The 26,183-nt window shown below is 38.8% G+C and overlaps 1 protein-coding gene across 1 annotated transcript in view; it reads right to left on the minus strand.

Moving 5' to 3' along the window:
• PCSK2 (proprotein convertase subtilisin/kexin type 2) overlaps positions 1–26,183 on the minus strand; it is a 253,105-nt gene that overhangs the window by 218,380 nt on the left and 8,542 nt on the right. Inside the window, exon 2 of the mRNA XM_005568299.5 lies at positions 976–1,080. Coding sequence (XP_005568356.1) covers positions 976–1,080 — 105 coding nt within the window. The remainder of the gene's footprint in view (positions 1–975; positions 1,081–26,183) is intronic.

Here is a 26,183-nt window from a genome sequence, read left to right on the forward strand (position 1 = left end):
GAAATCTCCTGTGAAAATCCTTAACTCAAACATCTGACATGCCTTTCATCAGCTGGTCCCTGAGAGTCCTGAGGAAGAGGTTACACTGCCTTCAATGTACAGAAAGCAACTTCTCTGAGTTATTACATACTTTCCTTCTTAGTGATTCATGTAACAGAAATCAGAATCTACCCAATTTGATGAGTGTGTAGGTATGGGGGATGGTGGAAAATATGATTACTAAAGGTCCTATTCTGAAAAGCAAGAAGTGGGAACACTGGCAGAGAAGCCACTTTGTTGCTAAGATGATATGTTTGATTGGGGGAAAGTTGAATCTGAGCCATCAGAGGAAGTAGGAAATGGAACCTGGAGTCCAAGAGTAAGGTAAAGATTGAAGATTAAAATAATGTGAGTGATGAATATCAAGTAGACAGCTGAGACATGAAGGTAAATTACATCAGTGCTAGAAAATACAGGATAAGAAGAAAGGCTGAGATAGTCTTATGGTCACAGTCATGCATGGATACTGAGAAGTCCACTGCCTGCTGTGAGCTGCTCACTCACTGGCTCCCTCATTCTTTCCTTTCACAACATGGGGCATGGCAACCTCTTCTGAGCATGTGGATTCACCAGTAGAAACCTTCCGTAAAATGACTCATTAAATTGCTTGGTGTCTTCCCATCCATCACTGGCCAAAACATGTTCCCAGGCAACCCGAAATCCTCACTCAGTAATAACTTAGGAGAAGATAACCAGTAAAAGGGTGGTATCCCAATTTCCTCTTCCTCCAGCCATACAAAGGGGCCTGTGATTATTTATTATGCACAGATAGAGGAACAGAGAGTCCCTGGTATGACTCTGCAAAGCATCCATTTGCCCTATTATAGTACATTAAGTGCTTTTACTTCAAAATCCCTGGCCAGCCCCTCCACACCTCCTCGGTGGGCTCAGCTGTGGCAGCAGAGATTGGAAGGCAGGCTTCTGGGGAACACTCACCCTAGGGTCTCTCTCCAGCTGCTGCTTGTGGTGTAGGCTGCGTCTTCTCTTGGCCTTTGCAAGGCCATTGTGATAAAAGTGGTACAGACCTTCAGCAAAGGGAAGCTGTGGAGAGTCAAGCAGACACAAGCATAGTTAGCTTCTGGGGTTCACCCAGGGAGAGGGGCACCAAAGCTGGGGCTGCTTGCAAGGGCTCCCTGGGGTAGGGAAGTATGCAAGAAAACCACTGGCAAACCTCTTGTCAGACCTGGTTCTCTATTTCCCTATCAATGTCCTCCTTCTCTTCTCCTTGCCTTTGTTCATGTGGTGTTCGCTCTCCTCCTGTTCCCCAAATACCTTCTATTCTTTCCCCCATTGTTTAACTTTCTGAGCATCCTTTGATTCCCTCTCCTTTTCAATGGAGCCTTGCCTTTACATTCACACCCGCATCAGATTCTCCTTGTTCTCCTTGGACTAGCGTGCATACTCCAGGTATCACCTGGTTGCTCCAGAATTACGCTGCGATGTTTTCTAGTCATGTCTTCATAGCTGTCTGTGACAGACTTTCAACTGTCTGTCTGTGTCTTGGGCTTTATCTGTGACCCCTTGGTGCCTCTTATCAGGCTGAGCACAGTGGGAACATCTAAATTTAGTAAATACTAGTTGGATGGCAGGTCTGGTTTCCCTCTATCTTCCCATCTCAAGGATCCTTGAAATCAGGTCAGAGCCAATCAGAGAAGACACAGTAATGAGAGCTTATCTTTGGCACGGGGCCTGTAAGAGTTTTGGAGAACCTAAACAAGCCAGTCATTCGTTCTATGATTCAAAGTAACTTGGTGGGAAGAGCCTTGACCTGGGAGTTTGGAGACCTGGATGTGGCTCATGTCTGTTACCATCAGTATGCTTAGGAGCAAGTGGTTTCCTCTCTGGGCATCTTTTTCTCTTCTGTATAAATACAGGGCCTTGAAGTTCCCAGATCTCTTGCTTTTCTCCACCTGTCTTCACATTGATGAAGACATGCTGTTTGCAGTTCTTAACCTGATTAATTAATTTAATTGAATGCTTACAAATTATAGACAAATAATGTAAATATGTACATTTTTTTGGGAAATAGGACGCATGGTTTCATCAGATTCTCAAAAGAGTCCCTAAATCAGAAAGCATTCCACTACTCAAAGTATTTGCTATTGTAAGTTTTGGTGTGTGTGTTGCCATCCAGAGTTTGGAAGAAAAGGGAAGCAGATTTGATAGAAAGGTTTTCTAACATAGATGGGGCCAATTTGAGATTTTTAAATCACAAAGAACCTCAGTGTGGCTCAAATATTTCTTAAAGAATATTTATCATTATTATTTTATTTTTAATATAAAGGAAATATAGAGTAAATTTAGAAAACTGAAAAGTACAAATAACAAAGTAAAAATTCTTCATGTTTTCTTTTTTGGCAGTGTTGGAGTTAGGTTATCTTTTTTTTTTCCCTCTAGGCCTACCTACTTGCAAGAACAAATGATTATTTCCTTAATAGTAAAATGAGTGAGTTTTAGATCTTCTTCTTTGCTTACACACACTCTCTCTCTCTCTCTCCATATTATTATGCAAAGTGGTTCTTCCCTTCCCTTGTCACTCAGATGCTATCAGACTTCCACTTATTAACTCCTTTTTTCAAATTTTTATTTTGAGTTTGGGGGTACATGTGAAGGTTTGTTATGTAGGTAAACATGTGTCATGGGGTTTATGGTACATATTACTTCAACACCCAGACTACTTTCTTCTTTTGAATGGCTGCATATTATTCCATTACATGGGATATATCATGACTTATTTAGCCTTTCCATTATTGATGCATATTAAGATGTTTCCATTTTTTTTACATTCAAAGATAATGCTGTGTGTTGGGGTGGGGGAACTTCAGGTATAATAGAGTAAGAACCTTCAAGAATCTACTGTTATAGACAAGCAAATAGAACTTTGAAAAAAATTGCCAAATCAACTTATTCAGAACACTGGAAATTAACAAGAGGCTTGCAGCAACCCGAAGTTTATTCAATAAAAAGGTTGAATCTCAGTGACAATGGCAAACTGTGTGCTATTTTAAATTGCTCTATGACCATCCTCTTCTCCATAGCTCTGCAGCATCTTTGAACACGAACATCCTCACAACCACAGCAACTGGGAAAACCAGTAGCCAAATAGACACTAGAGGGTGAGGACTGGGTTTAGAGTTATTCAAAAAGCCTCGTCCATAAATAATAGCCTGGAAGCTATCTGGAAAAGTTCCATTTATAGGATTTGTTATTATTTGATCTGTCCCAGGGTTTGCTCAGTTGGAAAAGCCCTACTCCCCAGGGAATTTGTCAAAAATAATCAGTGGCAAATTTTTAAGGTTGCAATTTCCTGAAGTAGCAATATGAACTGGGGCAAATAAAAGGCTGGACAAAAACCTTTGTAAAAGAATCTAAGGAATAAGATGTCCATAGAAGGCTTTACAAAGCTGTATTCCTGGACACTTAGAAGGCCACACACATAGGCAGAGCTGTACACACAACCAGGAAATATCGAAGAAGGCTCTAAGTGCTCATCTTTAGTTGACTTTAAGTCTCTTTAAAAACAGGAGGTGAAGGCCATAGCAGAGTTTCAAACTACCTGCTTGAGCATTGAGGATATGTCCCAATATATACAACAGAGCCCCTCAGCAAACGGTAAAAACAAAAACAAAGCTGCATTGATTCAAGGTCTTTAAGAAAACCTCTGTCCTGTCATTGGCTAACTATTAAGTTAACCAAGCAGATTCAATGGCACATTATAGAAATTACAGACTTTGCAGAATTAGTCCAGAAAGACATTAAATAAACAAATAGCAATAAACGTATGTGTGCATGTGTCTTTATAGTAGAATGATTTATAATCCTTTGGGTATATACCCAGTAATGGGATTGCTGGATCAAATGGTATTTCCGGTTCTAGATCCTTGAGGAATCGCCACACTGTCTTCCACAATGGTTGAACTAATTTACACTCCCACCAACAGTGTAAAAGCATTCCTATCTCTCCACATCCTCTTCAGCATCTGTTGTTTTCTGGCTTTTTAATGATCGCTATTCTCACTGGTGTGAGATGGTATCTCATTGTGGTTTTGATTTGCATTTCTCTAATGACCAATGATGGTGTGCTTTTATTCATATGTTTGTTGGCTGCGTAAGTATCTTCCTTTGAGAAGTGTCTGCTCATGTCCTTCGCTCACTCTTTGATGGTTTGTTTTTTCTTGTAAGTTTATTTAAGTTCCACAATAGCAAAGACTTGGAACCAACTCAAATGCCCATCAGTGATAGACTGGATAAAGAAAATGTGGCATGTGTGTGCCATGGAATACTATGCAGCCATAAAAAAGGATGAGTTCATGTCCTTTGCAAGGACATGGATCTTTTTTCTCCCCCTCTAGGCCTACCTACTTGCAAGAGCAAATGATTATTTCCTTAATAGTAAAATGAGTGACTTTTAGATCTTCTTATTTGCTTACACACACACACATACACACACACACACACACACTCTACATATTATTATGCAAAGTGGTTCTTCCCTTGTCACTCAGATGCTATCAGACTTCCACTTATTAACTCCTTCATTAAACCATCATTCCCAGCCAACTAACACAGGAACAAAAAACCAAGCACTGCATGTTTTCACTCATAAGTGAGAGTTGAACAATGAGAACACATGGAAACAAGAAAGGGAACATCACACTCAGGGGGTGGGGGGCTAGGGGAGGGATAGCATTAGGAGAAATAATGTAGATGATGGGTTGATGGGTGTGGCAAACCACCATGGCACATGTATATCTATGTAATAAGCCTGCATGTTCTGCACATGTATCCCAGTACTTAAAGTATAATAATAATTAAAAAAGCACAAGAAAAAAACCAGGGGTGGGGGTGGGGGAAAAATAGCTATAGTAAAAACAGCAAAACCTAGAAACAACAACAACCTGGGGAGAGGTAAATCTGGTTTCCAAGTTGTCATATTATATTATTTAAAATGTCAAATTTTCAAGAAAAATTGTGAGACACAAAAAGAAATAAGAACATATGCTCCACACATAGTGGGAAAAATAATAAAAACTCTCTGAAGAAGCCCAGATGTTGGACTTACTAGACAAAGACTAAACTAGATAAGTATAAATATTCAGATTATATTTATATATCGATATAACTATACCCAGACATATGTTCAAAGAAACCATATCTAAAGAACTAAAGGAAAGCATGAGAATGGTGAATCATCAAATAAAGAATATCAATAAAGAGATAAAAAGAATAAGAAGAAAGAACCAAACAGAAATTCTGGAGCTAAAAAGTACAATAACAGAATTTAAAAATTTACCAGGGAGCCTGAATAGCAGTAAAGAGATTGAATTAGTAATTTAAAAACTTTCTGCAAAATAAATCCTGATGAATTCTACTAATCCTGATTAATTCTACTAATGTTTAAATAAATAATTCCAGTCCTTCAGAAACTCTTCCAAAAAATGGAAGAAAAAGAAGAATCACTTCCCAACTCATTCATTGAGGCCTATATCACCCTGACATGAAGAAAAGACAGAGATACCACAATAAAAGAAAACTACAGACTGTGATCTCTTACAAATATAGCAACAAAATGCTCATCAAAATAGTAGCAAACTGAATCCAATCACACATAAAAAGGATTATGCATCATAACCAAGTAGGATTTACCCCAGGAATGCAAAGTTGTTTTCACATCTAAAAATCAATTACTATAATAACTATATCAATAGAATAAATAACAAAAACCACATGGACATCCCAATGCAGAAAAGCGTGTGACAAAATACAACATTCTTTTATAATAAACATGTGTCTTAAAATTAGGAATGAAAGGGAACTTTCTCAATGTGATAAATCTATCTGTGAAAAACCTACAGCTAACATCATACTTAATGGTAAAAGGCTGAATGCTTTTCCTAAGATCAGAACAAGACAGTTATCTGCTCTTGCCACTTCTATTCAAGAGTGTACTGGAGAGTTTAGCTAATGCAATCAGGCAAGACAAAGAAATAAAGGCACCAAGATTGGAAAGAAAGAAGAGAAACTATCTCTATTTGCGGAAGACATATCTTGTATATAGAAATTTATAATGAATCCACAGAAAGTATTAGAATTGACAAAAGAGTTGAGCAAGGTTGCAGAATACAAGATTAACATGCAGAATCAATTATATTTCTATACACAAGCAATGAACAATCCAAGCATAAAGTTAAGAAAATAAGTTGATTTAACATAACATAAAATAAGTAAAATACTGGGAAATAAATTTAACAAAAGAAGTGCAAGATGTGTACACTGAAAAGTACAAAACATCACTGGAAGAAATTAAAGATCTAAATAAATGGAAAAGCATTTCATGTTCATGGATTTTTTAAAATGGCAGTGCTCCCTAACTTATCTGCAAATTCTGTACAATTACTTTCAAAATCTCAGCTGTCATTTTTGCTTATCCTAAAGTTCAAATGTAAACTCAAAGGACCAAGAATAGCCAAAATAATCTTAATAAAGAAGAACAAACTGGGAAGACTCACATTTTCCAATTTCAACACCTCTTCAAAGCTAAAGTAATCAAAGCAGTATGGTACTGGCATAGGAGAGACATATAGTAGTTTAATGGAATAAAACTGAATCCAGAAATAATTTATGATGATCAACTCATGGTCAATTGATTTTCAACATGGATGCTAAAACAATTCAATGAGAATGAATAGTCTGTTCAAGCACAGTTTTGTGCTTGAACAATTAGATATTCACATGAAAAAAATGAATTTGGATTCCTATCTCATACCACATGAAAAATTTAACTCAAAATGATTTGTAGTCCCAAATGTAAAAGCTAATATTACCCAACTCTTAGAATAAAACATAGGAATAAATCTTCATGTCTTTAGGTTAGGCAATGTTTTCTTAGATACAACACAAAAAGTATAAGAACATAAACTGTACTTCATTAAAATTAAGAATGCTTGTACTTCAAAGGAAATAATGAAGGAAATGAAAAGACAACCTACAGATTGGAGAAAAATTTTGAAAATCATATCTCTGATAAGGGTCTTGCACAGGAATGTTTTAAATATGTTTACAACTCAATAATAAAGTCAAGTAAACCAATTCAAAACTGTGCAAATTCGAGGAGCCATTTCTTCAAAGAAGAAATACGAATGGCCTATAAACATACAAAAAGATGTTCAACATTATTAGACATCAGAGAATGCAAATTAGAACCATGAGATATCACTTTACACACACTAAAACAAACATCCCCTACCCAACTGCACCCAAACCAGCAAGTGTTGACCTGGACAGGGAGGAATTTGAACCCTCATGCATTGTTGGTGGGATAGTAAAATGGTACAGCCTATTTGGAAAGCTCTTTGGCAGTTACTCAAAATGTTAAACACAGACTTGTCATATGACCCAGCAATTCCATGTATGGGTGCATATAAGAGAAATGAAAACATACATTTATGCAAATACTTGTATACAAATGTTCATAGCAACATTTTTCATGATAGTAAAAAACTAGAAACAACGTACATTTCTATCAATTGATAAAACAGTAAACAAAATATGATATATATGTTAAATGCAATATTATTTTTAAATGGAAAGGAATTAAGCAATGATACATGATAAAAACATGGATGAACCTTGAAAACTTAATGCTAAGTTAAAGAAGCCAGACAGAAAGATCTTATATTGTATCATTTTCTTTATATGAAATGTCCAGAATGGACAAATCTATAGAGCTGGAAATTAGATTAGTGGTTGCCTGGGGCTGGGAGGAGACAGAAATGAAGAGTGATTGCTAATGGTCCAGGATTTATTTTAAGGGTGGTAAAAATATTCTAAAATTTGATATTGGCAATGATTGCACAACTTTGCAACTATACTAAAGATCACTGGATTGCACATTTTTAGAGGATAAATTTTATGGCCCATTAACTATATCTCTTAATCAAGTTGCTATTAAAAATGCTATGATGAGTAGCTTTATGATTATCACTATTTGTATAGATGAGAGTTTTCCTGTAGGACGTATCCTGGGAATTCAACCTCTAAGTCATAGATTATTAACATTCATCATTTTGATAAATACTTCAGAAAAGTTTCCCTATAAGGTTGTATATTCCAAGATCCATTGACTGGATCCATTGACTGGATTGACATTTATTAAAGATTTAATTTTAGCCAATTTATAGTCATCTTACTTGAATATTTTGTCATCGTATTTGAATATTTTTAATTATTTTGAACGTTTGAGCATCTTTTCATATGTTTATTGACATTTTAGTTTATTCTCTCTTGTGCATTTTTCTATTGTGTGTTTTTGTGTTCCTTGTCATAAGCCAGGCACTGTGTTTGGTGCTGGAGAGACAAAGGTAATGATAATATGGTCTCAGCCTACAAACAGCTCACAATTCACACGGAAGGAAGATTTCCCACAGCAATATATTAACAGTACTTTGTGGTGGAGTGATTTAAGAACATGAGTTCTGAAGCCAGATTGTCTTGGTTTAAATTCTCGCTCTTCCTCGTAACAGCGATATGACTTTTGGCAAGTTATTTAACCCTCATGGGCCTCAGGAATTTTTCTTATAAGATGTTTTTATTATGGGAATTAAGTGAGATAATGCATGAAAAGTGCTTGGAAAAATATCTTGCACTCAAGCATAGTCACTCCTTTTATTGTTAGAATAGAATGTGATATAGCAGAGTTATTGACAAGCTGCTATGGGAACCCAAAGAAGAGATTATTATAGTCAGAGGGACACTTGGGGAATGTTTCTTAGACTTTTTTGGAGAAAGGGAAGGTTATTCACCTTAAGAGACTCTTTTTCACTGTTATTAAAAATTGTATTTTTCTAGTGTTTTAATTTTGAAGAGTGTGACTGTTTAAAGTCATAGCCACAGCTTTTTTTTTTTAACACTCCTCATATCAAGAAATGAGGTCCATGATTCCAGCCCTTGCATCTGGGAAACATGATCGCTTTAATTACAAGTATGGTGGAAGTGATGCCATGTGACTTCTGAATCTAAGTCATAAGAGGCCATTTGACTTGTGCCTTGCTCCCTGGAACACATTTGCTCTTAAAGTCCTGACCTACAATTTAAGAAGTACAACTCCTCTCAGGCTTCCATGTTATGAGGAAGCCCAGGCAACACTGAGAAGCGTGTGTAGTGCTTTGCCTGACAATCCTGGAAGATCGCAGCTTTCAAGTCATCCCATTTAGGGTGTTAAATACACATATTAAGAAGCTTTCAGAGGATTCCAACTCCAACCATACCAGTCATCCTCTAGCTGCTGAGTCTTCCCAACTGAGTCTCCACACCTTGTGGACCACAGACAAGCCATTTCCAATGTGCCCTGCCTGGATTACAAATTGCCACATTCATGAGTATAATAAAATTATTGTTTTATACCACCAAATTTTGGGTTGGTTTGTTACTCAGCAATGGACTACAGAAACAAGTAGCTAGCTGAAAAAAAAAGTTTTATTTCTTCAGCTTTCATGGCTATGTTAACATGAAACTCTACAATAATATTGGTTCTGTCAACTGATGACATCATCCTGGAGCAGCTCAGATAAGGGCTCTCAAGGGATTTCCCTGGCATAGGGGGACAGGCCTGGACTCAAAGCAGCAGATACTGGATGATCTTCAAGGAATAGTCAACTTAACCAGGGGTCTTTTCTGTGAATAAAAGCTTTTTAGAGCATTGCAGCTTTCGTGATTTAGTTCCTGTTCATTAAAAACCACAGTCCCCATGGCAACTTTAACATAAATATTTCAGGTGCATATTCCAGGCTTAATGGTTCTTAAATGTTTTCTCTACTTAACCCTGCTGATATACTCTGGATAATATTAAGATTTAATAAAATAAAAAAACTGAGGGGAGAGGAAGAAAATGTAAGTGTGCTGTATTTTGCTTTCCAAAAACTTTCTACTTTGAACACTACCAGATAGTATGAATTTGACCTTTTGTTTCCTATTGCAGGAGGCATTATGGATCTGATAATTTCTTTTTTTACTTTTAATTTTTTGGAGTCTCACTCTTTTGCCCAGGCTGGAGTGCAGTGGCACGATCTTGGCTCACTGCAACTTCTGCATCTTGGGTTCAAGCAATTCTCCTGCCTCAGCCTCCCAAGTAGCACCTACCTCTTCACCTGGCTAATTTTTGTATTTTTAGTAGAGATCGGGTTTCGCTATTTTGGCCAGACTGAACGTGAACTCCTGACCCCAAGTGATCTGCCCGCCTTGACCTCCTGAAGTGCTGGGATTACAGGTGTGAGCCACTGTATCTGACCTAGAACTTAGAATTTTTAACACTAGAGAGAAAATGTGGAGTTGTGAAGCGCCAGTGGTTATTAGAGGAACATATTTTACCACGATTCTGGCTTGTTTTAGTGTTTTTTAAATAAGAAATTAAATATAAATTGAGGTGCAGGGAAAACTCTTCCTTACAGTGGAATTCCCATCAATAAATGTAGAAGAAATGATGGACATTGAATATCATCATTCAGAAAATGTCACAGTAATAACATAATTGTGGCTGGCAGACATCTACAATAGATGCTAAAATTAATAGGTGAAATATAATAATAAACAATGAGAAATGTATCTTTATAGTGGAGAAACCTGGCAGAGACCACTTTACCCAAGCGATCTAAGTTAACTTCACCAGTGATGAGTCATACTATGATGCACTAAGAAGGGCACATAGTTCATGTGATTTTCTTGCCAAAAATACATAACGTGTATTCAGTCAGGTGGAACCATCAGACAAACTCATAACTGGCGAGTACTCTTTTTTATTTTATTTTATTTTATTTTTTTTTGAGACGGAGTCTCGCTGTGTCGCCCAGGCTGGAGTGCAGTGGCGCGATCTCGGCTCACTGCAAGCTCTACCTCCCGGGTTTACGCCATTCTCCCGCCTCAGCCTCCGAGTAGCTGGGACTACAGGCGCCCGCCACCACGCCCGGCTAGTTTTTTGTATTTTTAGTAGAGACGGGGTTTCACCATGTTAGTCAGGATGGTCTCGATCTCCTGACCTCGTGATCCACCCGCCTCGGCCTCCCAAAGTGCTGGGATTACAGGCTTGAGCCACCGCGCCCGGCCTTATTTTTTTTTTTATTATTATGTTTTGAGTCAGAGTCTCGCTCTGTAGCCCAGGCTGGAGTGTAGTGGCGCGATCTCTGCTCATGCAAGCTCCACCTCCCAGGTTCACACCATTCTCCTGCCTCAGCCTCCTGAGTAGCTGGGACTGCAGGCGCCCGCCACCACACCCAGCTAATTTTTTAATTTTTAGTAGAGACGACCGTGTTAGCCAGAATAGTCTCGATCTCCTGACCTCGTGATCCGCCTGCTTCGGCCTCCCAAACTGCTGGGATTACAGGTGTGAGCCACTGCGCCCAGCCCAGTACTCTTCAAAGTCATCATGTTCATAAACTACTAATAAGAGCTGCAGGACTTTTCCAAATTAGAGGAAACTAATGAGACATAACTATTAAATACAATCATATTTTGGATTGGAACCTGGATCAGTAAAAAGGACACTAGCGGGATAACTGGAAAATTTTGAATAAGTCCTGTAGATTAGCTAATAGTATTATATCAATGTTTATTTCCTGGCTTTGGTAATTTTGCTATGGTTACCTAAGATGTTAACTTTGGGGAAGCTGAATAAAAAGTATATGGAAACTCTGCTTTTTTTAAAGTAATGTTTTTTATTGTGATAAAACATATGTAACATCAAATTTTCAATTGTAATGATTTTTAAGTGAATAGTTCAGTGATATTAAGTATACTCACATTGTGCAACTATCACTACTATCCATTACCAGAACTTTTTAATCAACTCAAACTGAAATTCTGTACCTACTACACAATAACTTTCCAGTCCCCACTCCCCAGCCCCGGCATCCACCTTTCTGGTTTCTGTCTTTATGAATTTGATTTCTTGAACTAGGTTATTTAAGTGGAATCACACGGTATTTGACCGTTTGTGCCTGGCTTATTTTACTTAAGCACAGTGTCTTCAAGGTTTATCATGTTGTGGCATGTGTCAGAATTTCCTTCCTTTTTAAGGTTGAATATTCCACCTTGTATAACACATTTTGTTTATCCATTCATCTATTGATGGACGCTTGAGTTGCTTCCACATTTTGGCTATTGTGAATAATGCTGCCATGAACATAGGTGTACCTGTGTGCTACTTATGCAACATTTCTAACGTCTAAATTTATTTCCAAGATGCAAATTAAAAATTCTCAGCCAACTATTGCAAGAACAGAAAACCAAACACCGCATGTTCTCACTCACAGGTGGGAACTGAACAATGAGATCACTTGGACTCGGGAAGGGGAACATCATACACAGGGGCCTATCATGGGGAGGGGAGAGGGGGGAGGGATTGCATTGGGAGTTATACGTGATGTAAATGACGAGTTGATGGGTGCTGACGAGTTGATGGGTGCAGCACGCCAACATGGCACAAGTATACATATGTAACAAACCTGCACGTTATGCACATGTACCCTAGAACATAAGTACAATAAAAAAAAAAAGTAAAAGCATTTTAAAATTTAAATTTGAATGACCTCAGAAGGGTCATGTATTTCCTAGTTTCAAATCAGAACCCACCTACCCCTCCACTTCCTATGGTCACACACTAAGCTCCCTTTCCATGGTTGTGTTACCTTAGGCAACTGAGTTGCATACCTGGCTTGGTCTAGCTGCCTCATTTTTTTTAGAGAAGACACTGAGGCTCCGGGGGGCCAGGGCCTGACCAGATGAATGGGAGCTCTCTGCAGAAATCCCAGCTCTCCTTAGTGTAAGTCCAGCATCCTTCCTACCACGCTGCTTGTGTTGCGGTCCTACTTTATGTCCCAGCCCCTTTGTAACCATGACTAGGAATTCATGAGATTTTGGGCTGCAATTCCTGATGGAGATGAGTGGGACTCAAGGACAGCCAGGCTGGTGGGTGACATCCTCACTGCTGTGATCTTGGGACCCATGATTCTGGATTCTTTGGGAGGAGGATCTCTCTTGGCTATGAAAGAAAATGGAGCTAATTGGTCTCATAAAGCTAAAATTTGAACCTCTGATGAGCTTACTCTTATGCAATAAACAGGTAAATTGACTGATCATGAACCTAACAAAAGAGTAACCTGTAGGCATTGGTTATTTTTCTGGGCCTTTTTTGTCTCTTGCTTTTGGAGTGCAGACCCGAGATACACTGTCTTCTGAGCATCTGAGAAGCAGCTGCTTAAGAGCTTTGTGCAAGCATAAGCTCCACCGCAGGGAGAGAAAGACAGATGCTATGTGACTTACAGTAGTATAAGGTACTTGCTGCCCACACAGACCTCAAGGATGTAGGCTGGTCAATGCATTCCTGAGATCCTTAAGTAGACTGCAAATCTTGCAAATAGCAAAGACATATTGTTAGGCTAGATTGGTTGATTCCCCATTGATTGGTAGATTCCCAAACACTCACCTGAGTGTCCTAGTAAGAAGCCTCTCATACTGCGGACATTTAGTGTTTTCAAATGTTTTCTTCATTGAAACACACACACACATATGTAAACACAGAGACACACACACACATACACATCCTTCTTTTACATCATCACCTTGTTCTCTTAAGGCAAAATATGCATGGTTCCAGAAGGAAGGAGAAAAAGAAGTGAAAGAAGAACTTGCAGCAAATTGTCAGCTTGAAGATTCAGGCTGGGTGACAGTATAATAATGTTGCTAAGTCAGACTTACAGAGGTTTTAGAAATTCTTATTATGGCCACAAAAATGCATGGGTCTCAGCAACACTTCTCATTGTCTTCTTTCTTTTCCTCTTACTTCCTTTTCCCACTGAAAACTATGGCTCCAAGCTACGGCACCTCTCTGAACCCACACACTCCCTTTTCCCAGCAGTAGGGAACTCCAGGGAACTGGCAACCAATTGTGAACAGATAAAAAGAAGTGTTAAATTCTCATGGAGTCTATTTCCTGCTTCTTTTAAACACCAGAGTTCTCTTCCCTTAGGGAATCTGTAGATGCTCCAGAGGGTCTGTGACCTTGGCATGGCCTCCATTCCAAATTTTGTGCATCTGTGCATTCGCTTGTTCTCAGGAGAGTCTACTGCTTATTACAGATTCTCAAACGGATTCAGAACCCTCAGAACAGTTAAGACTTCCCGGATCAGACTCTTCGCTTTACCTTTGGCTGCTTTCTTTGTGTTTGTTCACTGTGCTGGTTTTCATGGTCCTTGTTCAGGCTTAGTCGGGATCTAGTTTGGTAGAACACTGGACATCATTTGCTATATAAGATTTTTATAATTTATTTGTAAGAGGGACTGCTGTCAAGAGGTTTAAGAAATAAAAACTGGCAGATGAAACAATCATCAAGGATTGAAAACTGGCTCAGCTGATAATTGCTTGTCCATTTCATTTGGGGACCTGAATTTTGCCAACAGGGATAAGCTCTGCATTTTACTGACTTTCTCAGAGACGATTCTTTATTTCCTTCAATTGCATGCAATCTCTTATGGGCAGAACATGATGCCTAGCAGTAGGGATGGGAGAGAAAGGGAAGCTTATTTGAATTTAGGTCTGGGGTAGGCTACTGGAGGATGAGAGACCATGTGCAGAAGAACTGATGTGCTCTTTTTCCCATTTTTCACTCTTCCTAATGTTTCTTTCTCCTTCCAAGTCAAGTAGGAAATGGGTTTTGCGCATTACTGATATCTGCCAGGAGACGACTATTGATTTCCCTGGATTGTGTGCAAGGTAAACAGATCTCAGTGAGAATTCTGAAGGTTCCTAATAGGCCCTGAGTTTCAACTTCAGAGCAAACAGAGAGAGAAGAACAACTTCTAGAGGGATTTTCTTTCTTAATTATCAACAACAAAAGAGTGACTGTGTCTAATCTAAAATAAAAATTAAGTATCTATTTCCATCACTAAAGAGAAACCACTTTTTTTTTTTTTCAAGCAGAATTATTTATCATCAGTGAAACCACGACTGCTGTCCCAGGCAAGGATGGGATAGTTTGATTGACAGCCTAGGACCACTAGGGGACAGACCACACTCTTCAGGTCCACTTTGGACCACGTCCCCCATGGAAAGGGTTGGACCCAACCAACTTCCACAGCACAGAGTAGAGGGACCATTCATTCAGGCATTTTTCTCGAGGATATCCTGCATTTTCTATTCCACTGTTAAACCAGGAACACGGAACCTCTCTTGGTTCATACGTTTACATTCTCCTTTTTAAGTTTGTGACTTACATTCGCCCTTTAAATTTTGTGACTACTATCAAAGGCTGATTGTGGGTAATTACTTTAATTTCTCTGATCATCTGCCTTGTTGTGTTCTCATTGTCAACCCTCCAACTGAATATCCCCAGTCAATCCTAGCAGAGCTGCTCCAACCCACAGCCAAGTGGATTGTACACACTTTATAGTAAGGAAATGCTTCTTACTCATAGGAAGAGCCATCCACAAGGCTGGTTTTGGATACAGTAATAGGGAGTAGAAGAATGTTAAAATTAAAAAGAAAATTGAGGTACTGACATGTTGCCTAAATCTTCATCTTTCAAAATTATCTTGGTATGCTAGAAAGAATGATCTGTCAGAACACAGTGCTTGGAATGACTGGATTGCAAGCTCTATGGGGAAAATACCTGTTTTGCTCATGTACTAAGTACAGAGTATCATGTCACAGATACCTGTTGAGTAAATTTAAAAAATCAGGAAGTTCTAGATTCTGGAAAGAGTTATTAAGTAGTTGTGTTATTCAATGTGGATGACTAAGGTTATGGGGTTCTTTGGGGATTGGTAAGACATTTAATATATTGGGGGTCAAGCAGGCCATCTAACTAAGCGAATCAGGTAAAAGACAGTAGAAAGTGGTGAGGATTGTGGTAAACTAGAGGGCACATGCTCCTCCACAAGTCAAACGGATTGAAAGCATTGTGCTGGCCAAACTCAATTTGTGATCCAATGAGTGATGCACATTGCACTTGTTAGCTCTGAGTGGTCTAGGACTCTATTAAGCACAAGAAAGAAGGCACATCACAAGAGACATGGAATGAAAAGAAACTCATGAGATTGAACACAAGGTAAAAATACTCTCAGGCATTCTAACAAAAGAAAAAACCCTATCGATTACAGACAAGGCTGGCAGTCTCTGTTACTTTGGTCTGTAGTCAGGTCCAAGCTCTTTGGAGCAGCCATAGAAGACAAGAGAAGAAGTTAACTACTCCCAAACACCAGCTTTGGGGTCAGAGTTATTTCTAAACAAAAGACAAAAAGGGAGAAAAGTAGATGTCTAAGCTAGAAAATTACATGCTAGTATCTTCACAAGCAAGATATCCCTTTAAAAACTGGAATAACCCACAAGAATGTTGCATTTGGCAAGGTCAGTATAAAACATAATCTGTTAGTGAAATTTTATTGGTATCCTATTAAATTCCACATAGATAACAAGGCTAGAGGAAAGGAATTTGTGTTTGATATCTATCTGCTTGAAAAGGTAATTTCCATTTTGTCAAATTAAAGCAGATGCACTTCATAGAATCTCAGCATATTTACACTGGAGATGACCTCCACGAGTATCTAGCACTATGTCTCACTTTCCAGACACTTTGAGAGTGAGAATGTCATCATCTGAGCTCCTCTTAGGGAGGAAACTGTCTCTATTTGGGATAATTTTGTGATGGTTGATGGGTACCTGAGGTCATGGGTGCCTAGACAGCAAGGAGATCTGATCTGCTCTGCCTGGGAAGAATCTGCCCGCACCCATGAAAGGAGGAGATACTAAAGAAACCAAGGGGCAGATAAAAGAAAGTGGGGAGGATCTGGCAAGAAGTGTGAGGCTGGGCAGGAAGAGGCTGCTGCCCATGCCCAGTGGTGAGGGGATGAAAGGACTCCTCAAAGCACCTGCTTACTTTAAAGTTCTTTGTGTTTGCAACATAAATCCCCTCCTGGCACCTGTGACATCTTCAGGAAAATACATTCTAATCACAGATGCCTTGGGTGAGTGATAAGGGTTTTGGTAAGGGGAAATCAAGGGACCTGGCTAAATTTCACACTTGAGTCACCATTGTGAAGAATGATTGTTTGGGTAAGAAGGAGACATAATTTATTAACTGGAAAGTTTTGGTGGAAGTAGAAAACTATATCCAGAAGTAAAATGAAAATCTAGCTCCACTCCCAGAATTTATAGGAATATTGGGAAGGGTTAGGACTTCTACAGGGCACATTATGGGGATTTGAGTGGATCTTATCTACATCCCAAGGGTCCAGGTATTTCTAATTGACCTCTGGGTTATATAGATGAGAAAAGTGAGGTTCAAAAAGTTGAATGATGTGGATATGGTCATGCTGCTATATAGTGGCAGAGCTGGGACAGAAACTCACTGTCGTTGACAAAGTTTAACTCAGCTCAATTTCATAGAGGGAGAGACCTCAATGTTAGTTTTGCATCAATGTACACATTTTTTCTTTTAGCAGTAAGTTTTTACTTTTGAAATAATTTCAGACTTAAAGAAAAGTTGTAAGAATAGTGAAAATAACTCACAGCCATGTCACCCAGAGTCCCCAATTGTTAACATTTTACTGCATTAAAATAATTATTTTTCTACATATACATATTACTTTGGTGAATCATTTGAGAGTAAGTTGTAGATGGTGTGTGTGTTTTCTAAGAACAAGGCAGTATAAGTATCAACATCAGAAAGTTAACTCTGATGATATCATTTTCTAATTTACAGACATCGTTGATATGTTGCCAACTGTCTTAATAATATCCTTTACAGTAAAAAAAATAAAAATAAAAAATCTAGACCAAAGTTCAATCCAAGATCATATGTTGCATGTGGTTGTCATTTCTTTTTTAATTGGGAAGAGTTTCTTAGTCTATCTGTCTTTGTCTTTTATGACATTAATGCTTTTGAAGAGTACAGGCCAGTTATTTTGCAGACTGTCTCTCAATTGGGATCATCTGCTTTCTCATCATTAGATTGAAGTGATGCATCATGGCAGGGGCATTACACACGTCGTTGTGTGTGCTTCTTGATGCACTGTTCACAGTCCTAAGTGCAGCTACCTCAACTTCAGAGTAACTGCTCTGGTCTCACCTACCTAATAGTGACTTATAAACTAAGCACAAGACCCAATTGTGGGTACATTCAGTGCTATTTACGCACATGTTTCTGAGCATCCAAGCGTGAGAATGCCAACTAACTAAAAAAATGCAGCTTATTTCAGTGGACTCCAATTGCTATATTTATCCAAACAAGGCCAGGTATGTAATTCCAGCACTTTGGGAGGCTGAGATAGGAGGATCATTTGAGCCCAGGAGTTTGAGACCAGCCTGGGCAACATTGCCAGGCCTCGTCTTTAGAAAAAATAAAATCCTAGCCAGATACGGTGGTGTGTGCCTCTAGTCCTAGCTACTTGGGAGGCTCAGATGAGAGGATCACTAGAACCCAGGAGTTTGAGGCTGCTGTGAACTATGATCATACTACTGCATGGGTGACAGAGTGAGACTCTGCCTCTAATACAACAAAAAATTACCCAATCAAGAATCCACTGACTGGAAATGAAATATAGAGGACATGACTTTTATTTATTTATTTTTATTATTACTTTAAAAAAAAATTTTCAGGGTGGGGCATGGCTGGGCCATAGAGAAAAAAAATGAGCATGAGGAGCTGGACATTTTGAGTAAACCCAGTGACTCATAAACTATAAAGGGCTATAATAACCAAAACTACTGAACAAGAACCATTCCATTCCCAGAGGTAGAGTGGCGTATGGATGCACAGAAAATCATACGCTGTCCCATAAAACCCACCAATGAGAAACAGTGCAAGACAATTTCACACAGAAGGCAAACAAGCCACATTATTTAGATGAATAAAGTAAATATGATTTCACTAGAGAAGTGGACAGCTCGACAGCTCCTTAAACAGATGCTTTTCATGCAGTGGAGGAGCCTAAATTCTTTATGTGTGACTTCAGCTCCTCTCTCAACAGCTCAAAGCCTGTGGAGTGAGGACATCATGTCTTTCAGTAACCAGATGTGACAGATGATCTCATTCAGCCTCAATTTATTGGAGTGTGTCACCAGGTTAGCAAGGTCTGAGAATGTCCTTTGCATTTAGAACTAGAGACCAATTGCTAAAACAGTTTCCCACACCCCAACACATAAAATAGGCATTTGCAAGGGCAAAACAGAGACCTCAGATTAGATGAATTCTTATAAACTAGACTATAGAACTATAGAACTATAAGTGTGCTTTCCCTTGGGCATAAACTTGAACAGGCTATCTTTCTGTCTGTAGAATCAACCCCTTTCAATGTGCCTCATCTTCATAGGGCTCAACACACACTTGTTAATAAAATAACTCATGGATGAATGTTCTTTTGTAATTAGCTGATTTGTAAGGGGCTGTGTGGAAGGGAAACTGGAGGAGAAAGGGGTAAGTCATTGACCTACCACTCAGTACACTTGGCTATAAGTCAGCCCTGCCTACTCCTATGCCATTCCTAAGCATTTGTTCTCCATGGATAATGCTCAATTCTCTTCTGTTATTCCAGGATCCACTCTTCTGCATAACTGGGAGCTCAGTATGAAGCGGTTTGTGTTGTCCATGGTTATTCACTATTCTAGGGCTGAGCTGACAGTCCACAGTGGGATTCAAACTATGAGGTACCCCCTAAGAACTGAACAACTGATTTATATCAAGTCTAGAATGATACCCAGGTAATGAGACAGGTAGTGGTTATCTGACATACAGCCTCACTCACAAACTGTTTCTTTCTAGTTGCAGGCAGCATTTCCATATATCATCCCAGAAAGAAAAAATTAAAAATGAGCATTATTTCTTTGGAATATCAGGGAGTAATGTGCCTATTAGGTGAGCTAGGATCACGTTGATACACCTCTGTCTTTTCTTTTCTTCTTCGCTTCTAAGTTAGGGGATTTGTTCTGCATTCGTGTATTTATATGTCAGGGGAGGTGCATTTAATTGTTTTGTTCTTAGTTGGACTAAACTTCATGGATAGAACTGTCTGCTCTACCAGCCATTCAATGTGACTACAAGGACAGTAATTAATCAAGCCATTAGTACCACTGATGCCATCATCCAGTGGCAATGGGATCAAAGACACATAACCTGACTTCCTAGTAGCATCATCTATTAAATGATGTGCTACCTGTTGCCAGAATGAGTGATTCCATAGGACAAAGAAACCAGGCAGAGATCAAAGCTTCTCCAAGTCACTATTAGCTCAACTTATTATCCTAGGATATCCTGTATGTGGCCATCCTGCCACACTTCCCAAGTACCTTTCGATGCCTCCTTTCACCTAGCTGCAAAATCCAAATTCCTCAGCATAGTATGGATGACTAGTCATGAACTGGCCCCAGGTCACTTCTTTGGCCTCATCTCCCAGTCTCTTGTCATCTAGACAGAAAAAACTACTTGAAATCCTCCTAAAAACCGTGCCCATTTCATTGCACATCCTGTGCTTTTCTTTATAAACCTCTTGAAATTATAAGCCTCATTGTAAATTCACCTCAATGTATTATTGCCTGCTTTGTGAAGACTTTCTTTTTGCTGACAGTCATGGCCTCACATGCACTATATATTAAATCTATCACAAAAACTTTCTAGACTTGTTTACATGGAGCACTCCCATTCATCTGTAATCAGCATGAAGGGATCCTAGAAAGGCATTAGTCTAACCCTTCATTTTATACACAAGAGAAAGCAGATCAAACACTACGTTTATGTGCTTAACAACTATTGCAAAAAACATTTGAGCCTTGTTGTTTACTGGCTGTGGTTTAGATAATGCATTGTTGATACGATTGAACCAGCTTTCCAGAGTGTATGAGACAGACAACTAGATTGCATGATGCTCCTATGAGTAATTAGCCACATATACCAAGTATTCTAGGTCTGGGCTTACAGTCCACAGTGGGATTCAAACTATGATGTACCCTCTAAAGACTGAACGACTGATTTATATCAAGTCTAGAATGACACCCAGGTAACGAGACAGGTAGAGGATATCAGACATACAGCCTCACTCACAAACTGTTTCTTTCTAGCCTCTGACGAACCTGAATTTTAGGTAACTTTAGGTCCTCTGTGTAGCACATGATATTGATGCACTGCCTGCCTTCCCTTGGTTCACCCTGGAGGTCACCTGTAGAGAGTACCTACAGATGCCAATGTCTTTCAGGCACCGCTCTCCTGAGGGTATTCTCTGGCAGTGGAAGCATGCTTGGTCTACTTACAGCAGGCAAAAGTACCAGAGATTTCATGTTCCCCAAGAGCAACCATCAACCAAGAAGAAATGGTAGCTGGAGGTTAAATATCCCAGCTTCCTCACCCTTTGATGGGACAACACAAGTAAGTTGTAACTGTCGGAGGGGCCTGTAGTAGGAAATTGGATCCATGTTTTGTTCATATCTCCCTGTATCCATTCCCTTGGTTAGTCTCCTCCCACACTGACTCTAAACTTGGCCATGTGGTTTGCTTTGGCCAATGAGACTTAGTAAATGCAACACAAGCACAGACTTAAAAAGTGTTTTCATGGGCCAGGTGCGGTGGCTCATGCCTGTAATCCCAGCACTTTGAGAGGCCGTGGCAGGCAGATCATGAGGTCAGGAGATCGAGACATCCTGGCCAACATGGTGAAACCCTAGCTCTACTAAAAATACAAATATTAGCTGAGTATGGTGGTGTGTGCCTGTACTCCCAGCTACTTGGGAGGCTGAGGCAGGAGAATCGCTTGAACCTGGGAGGCAGAGGTTGCAGTGAGCCGGGATCGCGCCATTGCACTCCAGCCTGGCAACAGAGTGAGACTTCGTCTCACAGAAAAAAAAAAAAAGTGTTTTCACTTTGGGGTTTGATTTCTCATCTATCTATTGGAACCATCTTAGACCAGTAAGATCGAATCCCAGTTGCTTACTTATTCCCAAATCCATGTCTTAGCGTGTTGCATTATATTTGTCTACTGAACTTACTCAGTACATGTTTGTTGAATGACCTTAATAATCTTCTCCTTCTATATGTCCCTGTGGTATGACTGTAGCTCTTGCTAATTTCTTGGTCCATTGGTTTGAAACTCCCATAACTCTTCTTTGGTCCTTTCCTCATTTTCCAGTTTACGGCCAGAATGGTTTGTTTCTGGCGTCAGCTGCTGGGTCCAAATTTGGGTTAATGACAAACCTCATTTAAAACACAACTCTCCAGGGATCCCTGTCCCTTCTCCTCTGCCTAAAGTGCTGCTACTGGACTTCAAGAGATCACAAATGGCTTGTTTCCCATCCTTCTTCCCATATTTTAGGTTCTGCAAGGCCTCTCTTGGTCTCCCATTCTTGGCTCACAGTTCCTAGAAACATAGTCAGCTGGAACTGACTAGAATTGACTCTTGGATGTCAACTACCTTCTTGTGTTTGAGCTTCCATAACCACTGAAGAGAATTGGTGGCCACCTGATAAAACTGATATTTTATTCTTCCCACAGAAGTAGAGGAGAAGCTAAAGGCAAAGAGGGATAGGATTTGTGGATCACCTTATTCTCCTCTGTCACTGGATCGTTAAAGATTAAGTCATAAAATTTTGGCTATTAAGGACAATTAATGAAATCCACTTAACACAGGCACTAAATAGGATGTGCCTATAACCCTTCCTAGCATACTTGGTCTTCCTGATTGCACCATCTCATGAACATTTGTTGGGTGTACAGTGAGAATCTAATGATTATGCTAAGCCTTTAATTTTTTTATTATTATTTATTTTGGTATTTATTGAGTGCTTACTAAATATATAGCACTGTTTAGTCAGTAAGGGAGTAGTCAAGGAAGTATAAATTCCTATTCTTTCTTTTACCAAGTGTCAACCCAATGGTTGTTGGTGTGGAATCCTTGAGTCTATGAATAGCTTTGTTTGCAAAATCGGAATTTATAAAAATTCTAGGGGTAAAATGGTGAAAAACAAACAAACAAAAAGCAGACCAGGAGGATCTGAAATGAATCGGTATGGTCAGACCAAATTGGTGTATGTGGTAATCGCTTGGTGTAATCAAGCTTATAAGAGTGTCGCCCAATCTAGTTGTCTGTCTCATCCAGTCTGGAAAGCTGGTTCAATGGTATCAATAACGCATTGTGTAAACAACCGCCAATGAGCAACAAGGCTCAAATGCTTTTTGCAATAGTTAAGCATACAAACACAGTGTTTGATATCCTTTCCCTCATGTGTTAAAGGAGGGTTAAACTAATGTCTTTCTAGGATCCCTTCCTGTTCTGAAAGGCTGTAATTTCATAATTATAGCTATCATTTGTAAAAATGTAAATGACTGGAAAAACCAGTTAGAGTAATGCAGACTTCACTGGCTAGGTAGGTCGTCACAATATTTTGGTGGGATGGCAATCTCCAAGTGGTCTGACAAGTGCTAAGAAATCAGTAATTCATAAATATCTTTAAAATCACAAGTGACTGTAACACTACTTTTCTATTTTAACCACTTATACCTCTTGAAGGGATGGTCTATATTTGATAACTCCACTTCATCACACTTGATGCTTCCCTTCACGATTGGGCTTTTTTCCTGTAGCAGACATGGTTACTTCCATGCTCAGATCCTCTTGGATAGGCCTTACCATTTTGTGTGTGCCAGCCTCTGCATCTGTTTGCGAGTTTTTTTCTGGATGGCCAAATTCTGCTCTGTCTGAGCATATGCCAGGACAAAATGTTAGAGTGTTAACATCAACCTGGAGTAACTCTCAATCACCAATTAATATGTGAATGCAATGGGTGTAAAATACCCCAGCTTTCTCACCTCCCAGGCAGGATAACTCTGAAGCACATATTCTATACCAGCTCCCAGTTTCCCAGTGGGATTGAGTTCCAGTTACCCACAGTGACAACTTGCTTTATGATGTACCCTTTATTCCTGCCTTCCTTTCCTTATCTCAATTCCCTACTCCTCTACTCATATTTTCTAGAATCACTCTTTGAGTAAACTACTTGCATTTAAGTCCTTATTCCAGGTCCTACTTCTGGGGACTCAAATTAACACTCGTCTCCTCTTTCGATGTGCTAGGGTGACTCCTTCTATTTCAATAATGACTTCGTCTCTAAAACAAGTGGCTATGGTTGCTTCATTCTTTCCTTCTTAACTCTTTCCTCCTTTGCTTTCACAGGCCTGTGTGCTCTTGATTCTTTTTCCATATCTCCAACAGTCCAAGTTCTGACTCCTCTCCTGGTTCCTTTTTCTCCTTTCATGTCCAAAGTTCTCCAACATTTTGTCCTAGGACTTCGCTTTTTTTCCCTCTCAATAGTCTTCTTTGACAATCCTATTTCTTGCCATGGCATGAATGAGGTGTATGTGGACAAATCCTTGTGCATGTTACTTTTAATGTCTTGATCACCTTCATCTCCTTTTTACTTTGATAACTCACTTCCATGAACTTCATCATTATCTGGAAGTGCTCAGTTTTGGAGCCTTGAGCTTCAATATCCCACTCATCAACCATAGCTCTCTCCCTTTTAGCTCTCTCACTATTTTTCCATTTTACCTATTCTTCTATTTCATTGACACTCTATTCTTTGGAAGATTCCATTTCTCTCACCTCTCAACCCTAATCTGAATGTTGCTTAAGACAATGACTCTGCTGGTGCCACCATAAATCCATTCTTTCCCACTTGGCCCTGCAGTACTGCCAGAAATCATGATCTGTCCTTTGTCCACTCCCTCTCTCATGCCTACTAGCAGCATCTGAACTTCCATCTCCTTGAAGTCCCCATCCTGACACCTCTTCCCTCCCTCTGAACACTGACCTTGCCTCTTAATCCTCTGAAATAATTGTGACTCTTAAGTGGATATTATCACCACATTCTCCTCTGTGACCTACAAACAGGACTTCCCCTGCCAATTTTTTCCCCTTTAATCTGAAATTGAGACAGCTCCTTTTTCATGCTTGGGCTAATTTCTTCACTTTTCAGTAAAACCAAGCTACTCAAAAGATGAATAAAAATAAATTTGTAATTGAAGTTCTGATAAAAGGACTTGTGGTAAAATTAGAATTTTAAGAAAAAACTAATATAAGTAATACTATAAATTATGGTTATTAGTAAAAGGTTAATATTTATATGTAACATGATGCAAAAATAATGATATACCTAACAAACATTGGAGTGTGAAGGAGGGAAGTTGAGAGAAAGTGTCAGGATACTAATTTCCCCATTTTACAAAGCACTGAGTCCATAACTCACGAAAGTTGAAATAGGGAATTAAATAAGTAAACATGTAACTAAATATATGTAATCTACCATGTGTGTATAAAATATGTAACTACAAACTCCTAAATATTAGACACAATAACTTCTTATTATTTTAGGGAGGTATATTAGGAAATAACATCTCCTTTGTGTGACATATTTATCTGAAGTTTAACGATTTCCATAGTTCTTTTTTGATTTTCTCTTCTGTTAAATTTTATAATAATTAAATTGAAGGATTTAAAACTTAAAATAGCACATAGGATGAGATCCCAGCTCTATAAAACAATTTGTTTATATCTTTTCTGTCTATACATATTCATACAGAAGTGTCTGCAATAGAGTTTATCTAATGCTGGTAATGGTTGTTTCTGAATAATGAGATTTGAGATAATTAAAAAAGACCTTGCATTTTTTTATTACTTGGTGTTTTTCAAAATAATGATGATATATGATTCTGACAAAAATATCAAAGTTATTACATTTTTCATATTATTGGGGTTCTTAACTTATCTCGTTATTTAATTTGATTATGTCCACTCATGGTATTCATGAATACTGCAATGTGTAAAAATATTGTCCTCACATTGAGATGTTTACCATCTCGCAAATGAAAGGATTCACTTTTTTGTTTGTGTGTGTACTTGTTTAAACCTTAAGAGGAAAGATATTGAATTGTCTACTACATCTAATACCAATATTAATTAAGTCATTAATTCAACAAATATTTCCTGTAGACGTAGTTTTGCCAGACACTGTGTTTACACAGAAAGCAAGGCTGACAATCTCTTAGCCTTCTACTTAAAACTTTAGAAGAGTGAAACCCAAATACTCCAGGTCAAAGCTTTTTTCTCTAATGACTTACAACA

This window comes from Macaca fascicularis, chromosome 10 (assembly GCF_037993035.2).
Source record: "Macaca fascicularis isolate 582-1 chromosome 10, T2T-MFA8v1.1".
Classification (NCBI taxonomy): Eukaryota; Metazoa; Chordata; class Mammalia; order Primates; family Cercopithecidae; genus Macaca; species Macaca fascicularis.